This window comes from Phaethon lepturus, unplaced genomic scaffold, assembly GCF_000687285.1.
Source record: "Phaethon lepturus isolate BGI_N335 unplaced genomic scaffold, ASM68728v1 scaffold52182, whole genome shotgun sequence".
In the NCBI taxonomy this organism is placed as follows: domain Eukaryota; kingdom Metazoa; phylum Chordata; class Aves; order Phaethontiformes; family Phaethontidae; genus Phaethon; species Phaethon lepturus.
In genome coordinates, this window is record NW_010525154.1 from 7,744 (window position 1) to 22,436 (window position 14,693).

The window sequence follows — 14,693 nt, forward strand, 5'->3', positions numbered from 1 at the left end:
TTTGCTTGATTGGAACAAGGCATGGCCCCACCTTACACGGGTTTTCCCTGTGTAAGCCCAGGACTGTCAAAGCACATCTTACTGAATGCGGTGTCAACTGATGAAAAATGAGTCAGTTTGTGGTGAGGTTTTCATGTAGAAAGTGGAAAATGTGTTTGAACTTGGCTGTTCTGAGGTGGATGATAGTAATCACAGTATCTTGGATAATGCAACCTTCTGATTAGGGTTTTTTAATGGTGGTGGTGGAATAGTTGTTATTTCAGCTTCATCACTGATGGAAGAAAGACGAGCAGTTGTGGTGCAAGTCTCAGGATACCTTTGGCTGTCTGAAGCTTATACTGAGCTCTTACTGCTGGTTTCTGCATGCTTGCAGCTCTTGGTGCAAATCTTTTGCTTTCTACGCTGCAGGTGGGACAGAGGTGTGAGGGTTTGAGGTTTTAGGGGAAGGGTATGTTGTTCTGCATTGCTAGAGGGGTGTATTTAGTATGCATCTCTGTGTTGCTGTGGCACAAGCAAGCCTGATTTGTGTATTGGAATATAAAGCAAAGCCTTTCCTTTGTATTTCTGTCACAGCAGTGCCATTATATGCCCTTTAAACAGACTAATAGAAGTTGCATATTTTTCTGTGCCTTTAGCAATATCAGCTTTTTAGATTTATAGCAGGTATTTTGTTTGTGCAAGACTTGGAACTTGACAGAAAGCACACCCTTAGCCTACAGATTCATTAGTCACCATAGCAGAGAGGCTGGCAGGTAGAAAAGCAACTGAGGATCTCATGTTTCAGCTCTGAGGCATAAATGTTATCAGTTTTGACCATCAAGTAGTCCCTTTAAAGAAAAATATGGTATGCCTAAGGGTAAAATATGCTCATGATAGCATTGGCTCTTATTCACACAATTCTGTGAAAAGCACTTGTTATGCCACGTGTAGGTGTATAGAAACAAACGAGTATATGTGTGTGTATGTATGTATATGTACCTGTGTAAGACAAGTCAGATATTTTAATTGATTTGGTATTTGCAGTACTTCTGGGCTATGGTTCTGTACATCTTGACTCACATATGAGAGACAGCTGGAGGCTTCTGTGCTTTGCTAACTTGGACGTGTCCCTTGTTTTCTTGTTTTGGTTTGGTTTTGTTCTTAGGGTAATAAATGCAGGGAAGAGCACGCACAATGAAGATCAAGCCAGCTGTGAAGTCCTCTTTGTCAAGAAGAAAGCTGGAGGCGCTAATTCTACACCAAACAAGAACTCCTCAACAAAACGGAGGTCGTCATTGCCCAATGGAGAAGGTCTCCAGCTGAAAGACAATTCGGTAAGCAGACATCTGTATCTTGTCAGTGGAGAAGTACAAAATAAGTATAAAAGGATGTGGCAATACGACACTAAAAGATGTTTACTGAATGTTTCATAGTTTCAGTCACCTCTTGTTAATCACCTTTGCTTAAATACAGAACACTTAGCTATACTTTTCTTAGCTCTACTTCTTGATTTTTGATTTCTTGCATTGAAAAATGTTCCTTGCATCTAAGACATTTTAGTTTAAAGATGGGGAGGGGAATACTCCTTGGATTTTCCTTTTTCTTTTGTTTCCAAAAATACAATCCTGAGGAATTTACTGCTGCAGAATACTGTGAGTTTAATGGCTGTGGTTGATTTGTCCAGTGATGGTCACTGCAAGCATAGCAGTATTACCATTTATACAGTCATACAATTTTATAAAGGGTTAGACAGTCATTTGGGTTCTTTTCACTGAAGCAGTATTGTGTGTAGCAAGGTTGGTTTGTGCAGGTAGAGTACGGTCATCCAGCACAAGGAATTCAAAGATTTTTGTGGACTGTGGCTCCTCTCTGTGTGTGGAGAGTGATATGCATCATGAACTTGTCTACTGGCAATCATCTGCTATTCTTCATCTGTCTTGTTTTCTGACTGGCTAATTACTTTATCTGCTCCTTAAGCATGAGCTCAAGCTCAGGCTCCAGCAATGATCAATAGTGTGTGCTTGAGTCAAATGTTTAGCCATGTAACACTAAATGCCTTATCTGAATGTTGGGAGTCGGACAATGTGGATATGCAGTCTTTCTGCTGCTAGGAAAACACAAGTTCTCCCTAAGTATTAATTGGTCTTTCAGTGGACTGTAAGTACCCTTTTTTGGTTTTTTGTTTTTTTGGTTTTTTGTTCTTGTTTTAAACCAGGTTGTGATTAGCAGTCTGCTTCAGTCTCTCTCCCAAAACCCCATGGCTTGGTACACCTGATGGCTGCAGGGGTCATTGGGGTCCTGAGCAACAAGCATTCCTCTTGCACTGTGTCGCTCCTCATCTCTTGCTCCTGCTGTTCTGTTTCATATTTCATTATTGCTGCAAAATTTTCAGGCTCTGACAGATTTTCCATGTTTGCAAATAGCCCTGTTCTTTCCTCTTTCAAATCTTTCCTTAAATCACCTGTCCCAGTTCCTGTGTGTTGATATTCCTCTTTCAGACGGTCATGATTTTTTTTCAAGTACATATTTGAACACTCCTGGATAATGAATTGTGCCTTGTGCTTGCTGGGACTAATGAGTTCTGTGTATGCTCGTGCAAGGCAAAACAGAATTTGTTTTAATAGTCAGCGTTTAAAAAAGTCTTTCCTAGAAAGCCCATGCAACTGTCTGCTATTGGCTCATGCAAACACCTGGTTCCCTGAGTGTATTTAATTTTTGTATATGTTAATTACGTTTAATGACGCAAGCATTTGGCCACAGTACTTGTATATATAAAACACATCAAGATAAGCAACAACGTGCTTCTTCCAGGTGATGGGTTTGTCTGACACAGAGGGCATCGCTGTGTTATGCACGCAGCACACTGCAAAGACCCCCGTGCAGACACCAACATGCGTAGACACATCTTGGTGCTGTGCCGTATCAGATGCTTCTTGAGAGCAAAAGGCACGCTATATTGTATATACTGTACTGCATTATTAATCATCTTCCTCAGAAGGAACTTTTTTCCAAACATTACCTAGTAATGGTAATTACTAGGTCATTATAGACCCTGGGTAGGGTCTATAAACTGACTGCATATTTTTGAAAGCTGCTCTTTTTTTTTCCATTTTAAATGTAATATTTGTCAGCCTTGTTAAATATCCAGTTGCCCTGTGTTAAGGGGAAGTATCTCACAGAATTTTCTGATTTCTCCTTCTCTCCTCATTAGTGTACTTCCTATATTGATTCTGTATCTTTTATCTCAATTTTGGAAGAAACAGACACTCCCTTTCAAGCTTCTTGAGTGAAACATTTTTAGTTCAAATCTTCTGTTCTTTCTTCTATTTCTGACACATTTTGACCAGAAATGAGCATAATGTCTGAAGTGAGGAGCCAGCTGATCTATATAATATAGTATACTGTTTCCATGCCACTTCTTATTGCATTCTTTAAATGTTCGGTTCTTATCTACAAATATACTGCTGTTTCTACACGACACCTGAATGCGTGCTATAGCACTCATTATTTAGCTGTGTAAAACCTATTCTACCATGTTATTTGACTACAGCTTGCAAATTTAAATTTGTAATATATTTTCCCAAAACAGGCAGCATATTTCTAGAGAAAGTTTTCTACTAGAGGGCAGTCTTACACTAGCAATTAGTAGGGTTTTTTCCTTGGTACCTTTTTTTGCTGGTTGAATATATTTTAAAAGAAAAAAAAATGTACACTTTTCTGTAATGTATCATACGTTTCCATTTTCATATTTTTATGCTGTAAAGTATAATATTGTGTTTTGCCTTCACATAGCGTTGTTAGCAAATATTTTTTAAGGAGTGTATGAGTTGGTGTTAAATGTGATAAGGGTGCAACTTACTCTGTATCAATAGGATGTAGAAATACAGACTTGTATACAATACATTCACACTCCAGTGAATGGTATAATATCATCCCGGCAAGTATTTAGTAAGAAAGGCATAGGCTGAATTCTGTAAATGCCTCCTAGGGAAATCCCACTGTAACACATAACCTGAAATAAAGTCTGAGTGGTGAAGCACCTTGTAGAAATACTGAAGGAAGAAGGGATGAGGGAAGCAGTTTATTGAATATTTGTCTGATGAAAAGAAAGATTTATTCTTGTTCTTGTTTAGTTTTTTAAAATGTGGAGCACAAGGGAAATAGGAACTGGAACTTAAAGTGTCTCTTAATTTAACAGAGACCATTTCATTGTCCTCAGACTGTTCTTTTTTTTTCCCCCAGACTGTTTGAGAAGGCCACATACCATCTTTGTTTTACCCTGCTTTCTGGGAAGTTTGTGAAACTTAAATGTCAGCTTCATCTGAGGTTGTGTGATTATTGTTATTTAATGCTGAGCCCATCAATGCAGCCCCACGCTTTGGCAAGGCAGCGTAAGGGAGTCAGAGTTCCACAGGGTGTCTGTGTGGGTTGGGTGCTGCTGTCATGGCTTTGACTCTGTGGGTGGACTCTGGAGAGCTTTTGAAGGTGGGAAGGAGGAAGTGATGGGCCAGAAGTGAGGGTAAGGAGAAGTGAATGTTTCTTCAGCCCTGCCACACATAGTAATCCAAGGAAACCTGTTAAATAGCATAAATAGGTTTTTCTTCTTGAAAGAGTGGGTGATACACTGAGCAGGGCAGCAAAAGAAAAAGCTCTGCAAATTCAACCCTAAATTAATTGTCTCCCCTTTCCCCCACCCCACTCCACTGCTGCATGTTTAATCATAGAACCATAGAATCTTTGAATTGGAAGGGGCCTTTAAAGGTCATCTAATCCAACCCCCCTGCAATGAGCAGGGACATCTTCAACTAGATCAGGCTCCTCAGAGTCCCGTCCAACCTGACCTGGAATGATTCCAGGGATGGGACATCTACCACCTCTGTGGGCAACCTCTGCCAGTGTTTCACCTCCCTCACTGTGAAAAATTTCCTCCTTATATCTAATTTAAATATACCCTCTTTTAGTTTAAAACAGTTACCCCTTGTCCTACAGCAACAGGCCCTGCTAAGAAAACTGTCCCCACCTTTCTTATAAGCCCCCTTGAAGTACTGGCAGGCTGCAATAAGGTCTCTCAGGAGCCTGCTCTTCTCCAGGCTGAACAACCCCAGCTCTCTCAGCCTGTCCTCACACGGGAGGTGTTCCATCCCTCTGATGATCTTTGTGGCCTCCTCTGGACCCGCTCCAACAGGTCTGTGTCTTTCCTGTGCTGAGGACTCCAGAGCTGGATGAATCATGTTTGCCCTCTGTCCCTATTCAGGAGCATTCACTTTAAATCGCACAGCTTTTTCACTGGTGCTATTTTTAAATGCCTTTAATTACGGGGTGCCTTGCTGATGAATACTGAAGACCATCAGTGAGTGAAATGGGAATCCTATGCCAGGATATTGTCATAGTGACAGTCAGGTTGCACAACTTAATGTGATGCATTATTAGTTGCCATTGCAATGTGAAGATACAGAACTATTAATTCTGCAGTTTTCTTTGTCACAAAGATGGGGCCGAGTGTTTGTTTTGTGTGACACAAGGTTGGTTGCCTACCACAGGTAACCGAACTTATCATCGGTAGCGTGAGGAGCCTTTTCTCTGACCATGGAGTGGCAACTGCTCACCCAGTTCAGATTGTGAGAACTAAAGATGTGCTCTAATGCATTTTGTGAGTGTATTTGGAACAACAATAGTCGAGTTGGGTTGTGGTTTTCAGAATAAATTTTCAGTGGCAACATGATTTATTTGCCTGTTTGGAATTTGCTTCATTAAAAAAATTTCTCAAGGTTTGCAATGTAGGACCACTGCCTAGCTCACCTAAAAAATTTGTCCCAAATTTATTGCTATATATTGCTAAGGCTGTCTTTTTTTTTTCCTGTAACTTTGCTATAAATTTCTATAATTTCCCCATTTATGTATATATGTGCATTTTCTTTCATGATTTCTCATCCATTGCTTGACCCAAAACTTTGCATGTCTTAATTATACTTTACAATTACAAAACCCGGGAGACTGCTGAAAAAATTTCCTAAAAGCTAGGTCAGCAGTTGAAGAGCTTGAAGCTTATTAAATCTCCCAGTACATACTGGAAATGAATTGTGAGGTCAGTGCAGAGAAGGATCTGTTTGCTCTTCATGCATCTGGTAGCTATTGAGAATGTTGTTAAATCTCAATCTTTTGAAAGAAAATCTAAAATAAATCACTGTGGTGACAGATCACACTCCCACTTGAGGGGTCTGCCCATTTAAAAGAACAAATGGAGACTGGTGTTTGAAAGACTGCTTTTGACAGAATACCACTAGAGCTAGTAGAAATAGATGTCTTGTTCTCTGAGAGTCTGCAGAATGTCAATACTTTTGGGAAGAAGTTCAAGCTCCCAAACGTGAAAGAGAGAGAACAGCCATGCATATACACACCAAAATGTGTGTAATCGCTTGGTGGTTACGGAGGTCACCTCAGCTGTGGGAGGAAAAGCAAGGATTTTTTTGTGCTTTTTGTCTCATCTGTGTGCCCTGACTGCTGACCCTTGTTCGTTCTCCGAGTTGCTACTTTATTTGCACCATATATTTAATTCTCATCAAATTGGTTTGGTTTTGGAGAATTTATTTCTTTCAAATAGAGGAGCTGTTTTTATTCTGTGGGCAGGGCGAAGGAATTTGTTTCTTCTTCCTTTTTTACACAGCTAATAGGTTATTCGTGGTTATACTGTCTTTGCTAGTTCAAAAGTAAATGAAGCATCATAGACATACATAAAAGTTTTTGGAGACTAATATTTAGGTTACAGTAATGCCTGCAGATCCCAACTGAAGTTAAGGCCCTAGGGCATCTCACACAGAACGTGTTTGTAAGAGCAGCATTGTGGTAGTCATCTCCCCTGACTGTATATGCTTATAATGCAGACCTCTTAGTTATCTAGGGTACTTCTGCAGTTGATAGGGAGAAATACGTTGGAATGACACGAGCATAGTCTGAAAGTACACGGGTGTTTTTCTCTCTGCTCAGTATCAGGGCAATTTAGAGACCTGTCTTGAAGGTGTGCAATATAGGTGTCTGAACTCAGCTGGACTGGTAGCAACACCCTGTTGTTAAAGAATTATTAGTCCAAAAAGGACAAGATCAGTGAACTCCAGAGGAACTGCCATAGCTGATGTGGCCATGCCATGTTCATGTCAGTGACAGCTTGACAATACAGCTCAGGCCCACGTGAGCTTCTCTGTCCTAATTTGTGCTGCCCATTGGCTTAGAGGAAATAAGCAGTAACACTTCAACTTCACTTTTGTCATGGGCCATTGTTCTGGTCTGGTTTAAAGCTTTCTGGTCTCTGATGGCACCTTATTTGACTACCAAGTTCACATCAGGCTTGTTCAGTATAGGACACATGCAGTGTTCTGCTCATAATAATGAGAGTGAATTGTGTTAATAATTGTTCTCCTTTATCTTCTGAAAAGCTCTAATACAGACTTTGGTGGGGGCTTGCTTTGGAAAATTTAAGAAAAGGGGGGGGTGTTTAAACTTGGTTTTAATTGTAAGTTTTTGTTATAGTTTGGGGTCAGGGGGAAGGTGACCACAAAATACCTTCCTCCTATAGGTGTAAGGTAAAATATTTCCATTTCACTCAGAGGTGCAATGCCTTTATGCTTTTTCCCCCAAAGGCAGCACATCTCCAAAGGAGTAGCACCTTCCAAATGACATAAGCTGTGGAAGCATTATCCGTGGTGCATCATGAGGTGGATTTTGGCCAGGGACCTAAGAGAAGAATGGGAGCAGAAGTAGTTTGATCTGCAACTCCCAGGAGGCACAGTGCTGCCATTTTGAATAAATGGTTTCAGTTTTCAGCTGAAATACTTTCACTTTGGGATACTTGTTTCTGTTGGCAAAATAATTTACATTTTGCATGAATAGGAATCTATTTTTACAAATAGGTTTTTTTAGTCAGTAATCCTGTTATCCGTTAAAAATGGTTTAAGCAGAATTTTACAGCCAACTGTTGTGTGAACTTGGAGTGGTTCTGAGGCCAGAGCAAGCTAGCACAACTGACAGTTGTACCTTCAGGGGTGAAGTTTCACAACAGGTTTTTTTCTGACTGCGTGAGTGGGTGGGTCTGGCTAAGGAGATGCATTTGGAAATCTGTACATTTGTTGGTCCACCGTTATAGGATGTACCCTGTATGATCCTTACTGTGGTAAGTAGTCCAGTACTGTAGGACAATACTCCCTTTTCTCAGCATTTCAGTAATAAAATGAAGGGTGCACAATAGACTGATGAGTTCCTTCTCTTGGAGGAACTCTCCACTGTATAGATGACTGTATTGTTAATGCACTGGTTAAGAATATGTTTGAACTTTACTACAGCAGCAATGCTATAATCTTAAAAAAAAAAAAAAAAAAGACTTCTATGTAATTTTTATAATCAAGGCTTTTCAGTGTGCATTTCAACAAAGTTGTAAGTAATAATGCTTGTTCAGCAATGAATTCTGCCCTTTGCACAGCATGAACCTGTAGTGATGTTCTATATACCTGTTGAGAGTATTATAAAAAGAGACATTTTGCATTAGGTGTTGGATTTCGTAGCTCAAGGCAGCAATGAATGATGTCTTCTGGATCTGCAAATGACAATTCATGGTGTTCTTACTCCAACCTGTCTGCCATGTCCTACAGCCAGTGGTTGGCACCTTTGTGGAGCAGCTGGAACAGCAGAAAGTAAAAGGAGCTGCGGCTCACAGCCCCGTCCATAAGTTTGAAATAAGCAGTGCTTTGGGCATGAGGTGCAGGGATGCAGGTGGTGCCTAGACTATATGCTGATCTGTTGTGTAAGGGAGCAGCGTTGGAGTGAGTGAAACAAATCATGTCTGTCATCCTAAATTAGACCACAGTCAGCATGCCATGCAGTTCTGTGGCTGCAGTGAGATCTACGTTATGCTTTCTTAGTACGAGATGTTTTGCACCGGTATTGCCCGATTCCTGTCCCTTGCAAAATGGTTTATTTCTAAACCTGTATTAGTCCACCCATGTCTGACTCACAAGGCAGCCCCACAAACAGTTGTTTCAGCACAGCTGGGAGATGGTGCAGGATTAAAAAGAAATGGAGGGGAAAGGAGAGACTGGAAAGACTCTTTCCACATGTTGCTGCCAAATATGCTGTCATGCAAAGACAGGTATTGTTATGCCTTAAATGCTTCCCTGAGGATTTCTAGGTTAATTTTTTCCCCAAAAAAGTTGAAGTTATCTAGGGAAGTTATCTAGGTTATCTAGGCTCCTTGGTATTTTTCAGGCAGATGGGAGCTTGTGCTGCCCAGAACTTAGTCTGCCTCCAGCCTGGGGATAATGGGCCCTATCTGAGTGATAGGGCACCCCACCACAAGACCATGGTTTCTGCTCAAACCAGAGCAATAGTGGAGCTGACTTACACTTCTCAGAGAAGACTGTGTGGAGCAGAAGGGGATAAATATTTGAAAATTCTGTCATTGATCAATAACTACTGAAGAAATATATAAAATTACCACATATACCTTAATTTTAATAATGAAGTCTACAAAATTTGCTTTTTCCAGATACTCTGCCTGTATGAGAGCAGTTTTGCTGACCAGCATGCTAGGAGTTGAGCTAAGGTGTAAGATCTAAAAGCGTACTATTATGCTGAGAGCTATACCAAAACACTTGCATAGCTCTTCTGATCAGAGGATATGTAACTCCAGTGCTGTACAGGAAGCTTTTCACAGGACTGGGAAGAGCTAGGCAGTGAATGTGTAGGCTAGCACAGGCGGAGTGCAGCTGATCCCACTTGTGTGTGCCATCCGTGAGGACCTCTGTGCTGTGCTGGTTCCTGGGTTGGCACAGGGAGGGAAAGCCTGAGCTGTTGCTATCTGCCAACACGGATGGACCTTATCTACCGGTCATGGAAGTGGGGATTGCGTCTTGTTACTAGACGTCAAACTGAGGTCCTTCATCTCATGCCTGGTGAAAAAAAAATTCTGTTTCTGTCCTGTGTAGAACTTTGATCTCCATGATGGTAGGTCCATCATTTATCAATGATGTGATTTTCAAATGCTTTTCTTCTGATCTACACACTCATTAGGAAATTAACTTAGTCTCACAGTGGTAGCTGTGCTTGCATCCTATGATGGCTGTAAGGTGAGAAAGATGGTGAGTTCAGCCTTTTTGTATAATTTTTTTTTTTTGCAGAGGGTTAAGGAAAAGAAAAAACAAACAAAAAAAATATGGTGGGGGTGTGTGGCAAAAATATGCATCTCTCCTTCCTGCCAGAGCTGTACTGGCACAGTGGGTGTTTCTCCATTTCAGAAAGAAGGTTACCTCTGGGAAAGTTACCTGTGTTTTACCTGTTGCCCCTGTGCCACCGGTTACTCCATTACATCACTTGTGGCTGTGTAACAGTGACCATCTCTTTTACTTCCCTTTATTCTCCTCCTTGCTTCTCCAGGACACAGATGGGATCAACCTGTACTACTGGTCCCTGTTTGATGGACACGCTGGGTCGGGGGCAGCTGTGGTCGCTTCCAAACTGCTGCAGCACCATATCCTGGAGCAGCTGCAGGAGATCGTGGACATCCTGAGGAACACGGCGGTCCTGCCGCCCACGTGCCTAGGAGAGGAGCCTGACAACCCGGCCACCAACAGCAGGACGCTGACACGGGCAGCCTCCCTGCGTGGTGGTGTGGGGCCCCCAGGCTCACCCAGCACCCCTCCAACACGCTTCTTCACCGAGAAGAAGATCCCACATGAGTGCCTCGTTATTGGGGCCATAGAAAGTGCATTCAAGGAAATGGTATGTATATCTCAGGGCTCTGAAGTTCTTCTTGCATACATTAATGAGTCAGATGGCCTGGAGAAAATGAACATTTAGGGATTTTTTCTTTTTTTTTTTTCTTCCCCTACTTAAACACCATCTGAATGTGGACAGAATTATTTAAGAGCCTCAACAGCTTACCTGGTACATCCCTGTGAGGCAGGAACTGCATATTAAGTCCCAGGCAGCACCACGGCCACGTTTGTGGATTACTTGACTCTTAGAAACTTGGTGCTCTTTCTTCCCACCCCTCCTTTTTTTAAGGTAGAAATTAGTATTGCCTCACAGTAGCAGATTTCAGCATTGGCTGTTATAATAAGGCTGTGTATACAGGCATGCTCTTTACAAAGCCTTGTTGCCCTGCCAGAGCAGCAGGAAAGGCTGTCAGCATTCCTTGCACAGAGACCTTTGATTGTGTTGCCCACAACTACATGAATGGGTCATAAAAGGTCACATCAGGGACATGGATCAAGGATGCTGCCCCTCATCCAATGACCTGTAGTTTATGTTAGTGTTGGAGTGGGTTATAAAGCACAGTAGTGACTGTAGAGAGTGTGTGTGCAGCTCTTGACTGAGGCAGGTTGGGTGTGGGTGAGTGGGGCATGAAGTACGTTTCTACCACCCACTTGGCTTGTGTACACCATGAGCAGCTGGGAGGAAATCATGACCCTGTGGAGACAGAATACCCATCAATTTCCCTATGGAAGGCTGTTTTTTGTCTTTTGTGATTGATGTAGCTGCTCCACACCTTCCCCCTTCACTTCTCCATGTTATTAAAAATAATTCTTGTTAGGCAGAGCAGAGGCTTGGCCTGCCAGTGAGTACATGCGCATCGGCCCTTGGGAGATCTGATCTTGTTCTATTTCTTCTTTTTTAATTTTTTTTGTTGTTTTTAGTAAAGCTGCTTATTTGAGCAGAAGGTTTTTGAACTAATGAGCATTTCCCAGAGGTTTTATTTGTTGTCTGAAAAGCAGTATTCAATCATTGCTTTTCCTGATATATGTGAATTTTATATGCATCTAATTAGAGACTACTATTGTTCTAACAAAGTGGTGCTTCACTTTGACTTCTGAATAGAAATCATCTTGCTGGATTGTCCTTTCTTCCCAAGGAAGTGCAGGCAAACAGACCCACCAACTGGGTTTGGACAGCATCATCTGACTTTTAGTTGGGTAGGTCCAGGAGCGGGATCCACAGCCATGGCTTAGGTATCAGTCAGCATGGGGCGTGCAAGCAGATTTATGCACTGCAGCTTGTGGGCTCAGTTTCTGCTAGCTGAAAAGAGAGATGAGGAAGCGTGAAAATCTGTCGGTTTAGCATGCCCTTTTCAGAACGGCAGGACTAGCTTGCTCCCTTCTTTGTAGAGGAAGAAGGGAAAAGATGACACTGCCGATCCCCTGCACCCAGTTCAGAGCATGCTTAAGGGAGAACACCAATTTCGTGCTTCAGTTGGGGCGATTTTCAGGCCGGAAAAGTGTCAGGCTCTGAGTGCGTGACATGACACTCTCTCTCCTTTGAAACTGGCTCCAAGTGCAGGAGAGACAAGAAATGGAGTTTCATGGTACTGGAAAGTGAAGGTAAGAGCGCTAAAGGGCTGTTTGACGTGCTGTACCTTTCTTACGAGAGCAGCATGTGCATTACCTGTCACTGCCTTCCTGAACACATCTGAGTGAGCAGGGCTGTTACTGTCCTGCTTTATTTTGCGTTCACACCTTTGTTTGGTAGGTGTTCACACAGATGACCATCTCAGCACATGTCCAGGCACCTGACTGCTTGGGAGGGCTTTTATGGATGGAGTATGACATATGCAGAAACCCTGCATAACTCACTACAGATATGAAGTCTGGGTATTCCATGTACAGGTCATAGTAATCTGTCCTCCCTTTTTCTAAACTGAAGTCCAGAGAATTTTTTATTTTCCTCCCCTGTGTCTTTGTTCATATGCTACAGATCAGATACCTTAATTCCCACTTTTGCTTTTTATCAGAGGGTCAGAGGGCTGAAGTTCATTGTCTGTCTTTGATATATAAATAACTCTGTGTCTACCACAATGCAATATAATTTCAGCATTAAGTTTTACATTAAAAGGAAGTCTTAGAAAAACAGATTAAGAAAGGCGATAGATTATCTACGTTAAGCTCTTGGGGGAGCCTTGTGCTTATAACTGGTTTAGACAGTTGTGTAAGGGAGTGGTTCGTAAGATCAACACTCCTGAGTCTCATCTGTGCCTGCAGTGATTGATTGTCCTCCTAGCTATAACTTCCTGCTTACTAATATTCCTAGTAGTCTTTGGGTGAAGGTTTTGGGCCTCTTCCACAGCACATTGTTTATTCAGCGCTATTTTGTACGGGAATGTCATGGATGTTGTTGAGTTAGGTCAGTGCAGTTGAGATGTGCATAATGCACAAGGGTTTGTCCCAGCAGAGCATGTCGTTTTACCTGGCACTTGGTGAAAGCTCGTGTTTCCTGGACACGCAGGCAGACTTCTTGGTGGTGTTTCCTGAAACACCCATCACCTGCAAAGGAGACCTTTGAACCTGGTGAAAATGCTAAGTAGATACAGATACTTTTTTTTGTTTGTTTTTTAAACAGTCCAACCTGACAAGTTTTTCTAAGGATGGTTTCATCCCTGTTTCCTGGGAGCATTTTGCATACTGTTATTTTTACCCCAACTGCCTTTTGAATTCTAGTTAAGCTCTCCCTGTTTTTGCTTCAAGTCTCAAATAAAATGCAATTAATCTGTTTCAAAAGGCTTTTAAAAATCATTTTTCCTTTACTGGGTGTGCTTTCTTTTGGACAGTGCTTGTCTGACAGCTACGTGCAGTAAAACATTGTGGAAAGCTGACACAGACCAAGTCATTGCCTAAATTAGAAATTTAACAATTAAGCTGTCCCCTTTTTGAAGTATTTCTAGATGGTGTTCTCTGATTGTGTTGGAACTGGGATTAGCAAGTTTCTGTGTTGTGTTCTCAGATAATTTACTGTCCTATTTAAAAAATAAAAAATGGTCAATGTCAGCAATTGTCAGTGATCACAGTTATTCCAGTTAAATGGGAATAAATAAGCTCAAGTCCTGAAGGTGTCATAAGTCAAATCCTCTAGTTTTCATCTCTTACATTTTAAGATGTGCATTTATAGATTCAGTTCTAGGAACCAAGAGGGATGTTTCCAAGTGCTCGCCTGTACCAGATAGGAACATCAAATCCTTTCCCTGTATTTAGCGTTGTGGGCATGTGTGTGATGTAGTACGTATTTTAAATAAAGATTAAGAGGAGAGAGTGCTATTCCACACTGAACCCTCTTTAATTTTGGATGGGGAAAAAATGGCACAGAACTAGTCTGTAAGCTGTATTGGAAGGCATATGTTTGTATACATTGTACCATGATTTTTCTTCTTGACTGAGATTTTTTTGATTCAGACAAAATCTAGACAGGTGTTTTTGCAAGACTGGTGCTATTTTAGTTTGAACAATCTTGAGAGCGCAACATATGTTGTATGGTTTTCTTTTTGAAAATACTCCTCTGGTTAAATAACCAGTAGAAATAAGTGAAACAGTGGTACAGGCATTTTGATGTCTTTTTGACAGAGGTAAGGGAGATTAAGGAACTAATTTTTACTTTACTTCTGAAACATGATTTTTTTACTTAAGCAGATAGCCGGTACTGTGTGTGTAGGGAGTAAAGCAAGATTGAGGTCCTGGAGGAGAGGCCCCTACTCTGAGGCCGGATACAGATGCAAAATCGTTCTTTCAGTTGTTGTTGGCAGTATGCTGACTCCTCACGACGACACTGCAGTCCGAACGTACCTAGCCCTCGGGCTGCCAGGGGCGGGTGCCCCGCCGCGCTTCGCCTGCCCAACACGCGTGGGTCAAGGCCAGGCGGAAGGAAAATCCGGGCTGCGGCTCGGCTCGGGCTCGGCTCGGCTCGGC

The 14,693-nt window shown here is 41.8% G+C and overlaps 1 protein-coding gene across 1 annotated transcript; it reads left to right on the forward strand.

Moving 5' to 3' along the window:
• Positions 1 to 1,144: 1,144 nt before the first annotated feature.
• LOC104617353 (protein phosphatase 1H-like) lies at positions 1,145 to 10,743 on the forward strand (the record flags this gene model as incomplete). The annotated part of the gene is made up of 2 exons (XM_010282639.1): positions 1,145 to 1,313; positions 10,399 to 10,743. Coding segments are annotated over 2 exons (514 nt in total), but the record flags the coding sequence as incomplete, so codon positions are not given.
• Positions 10,744 to 14,693: the final 3,950 nt, after the last annotated feature.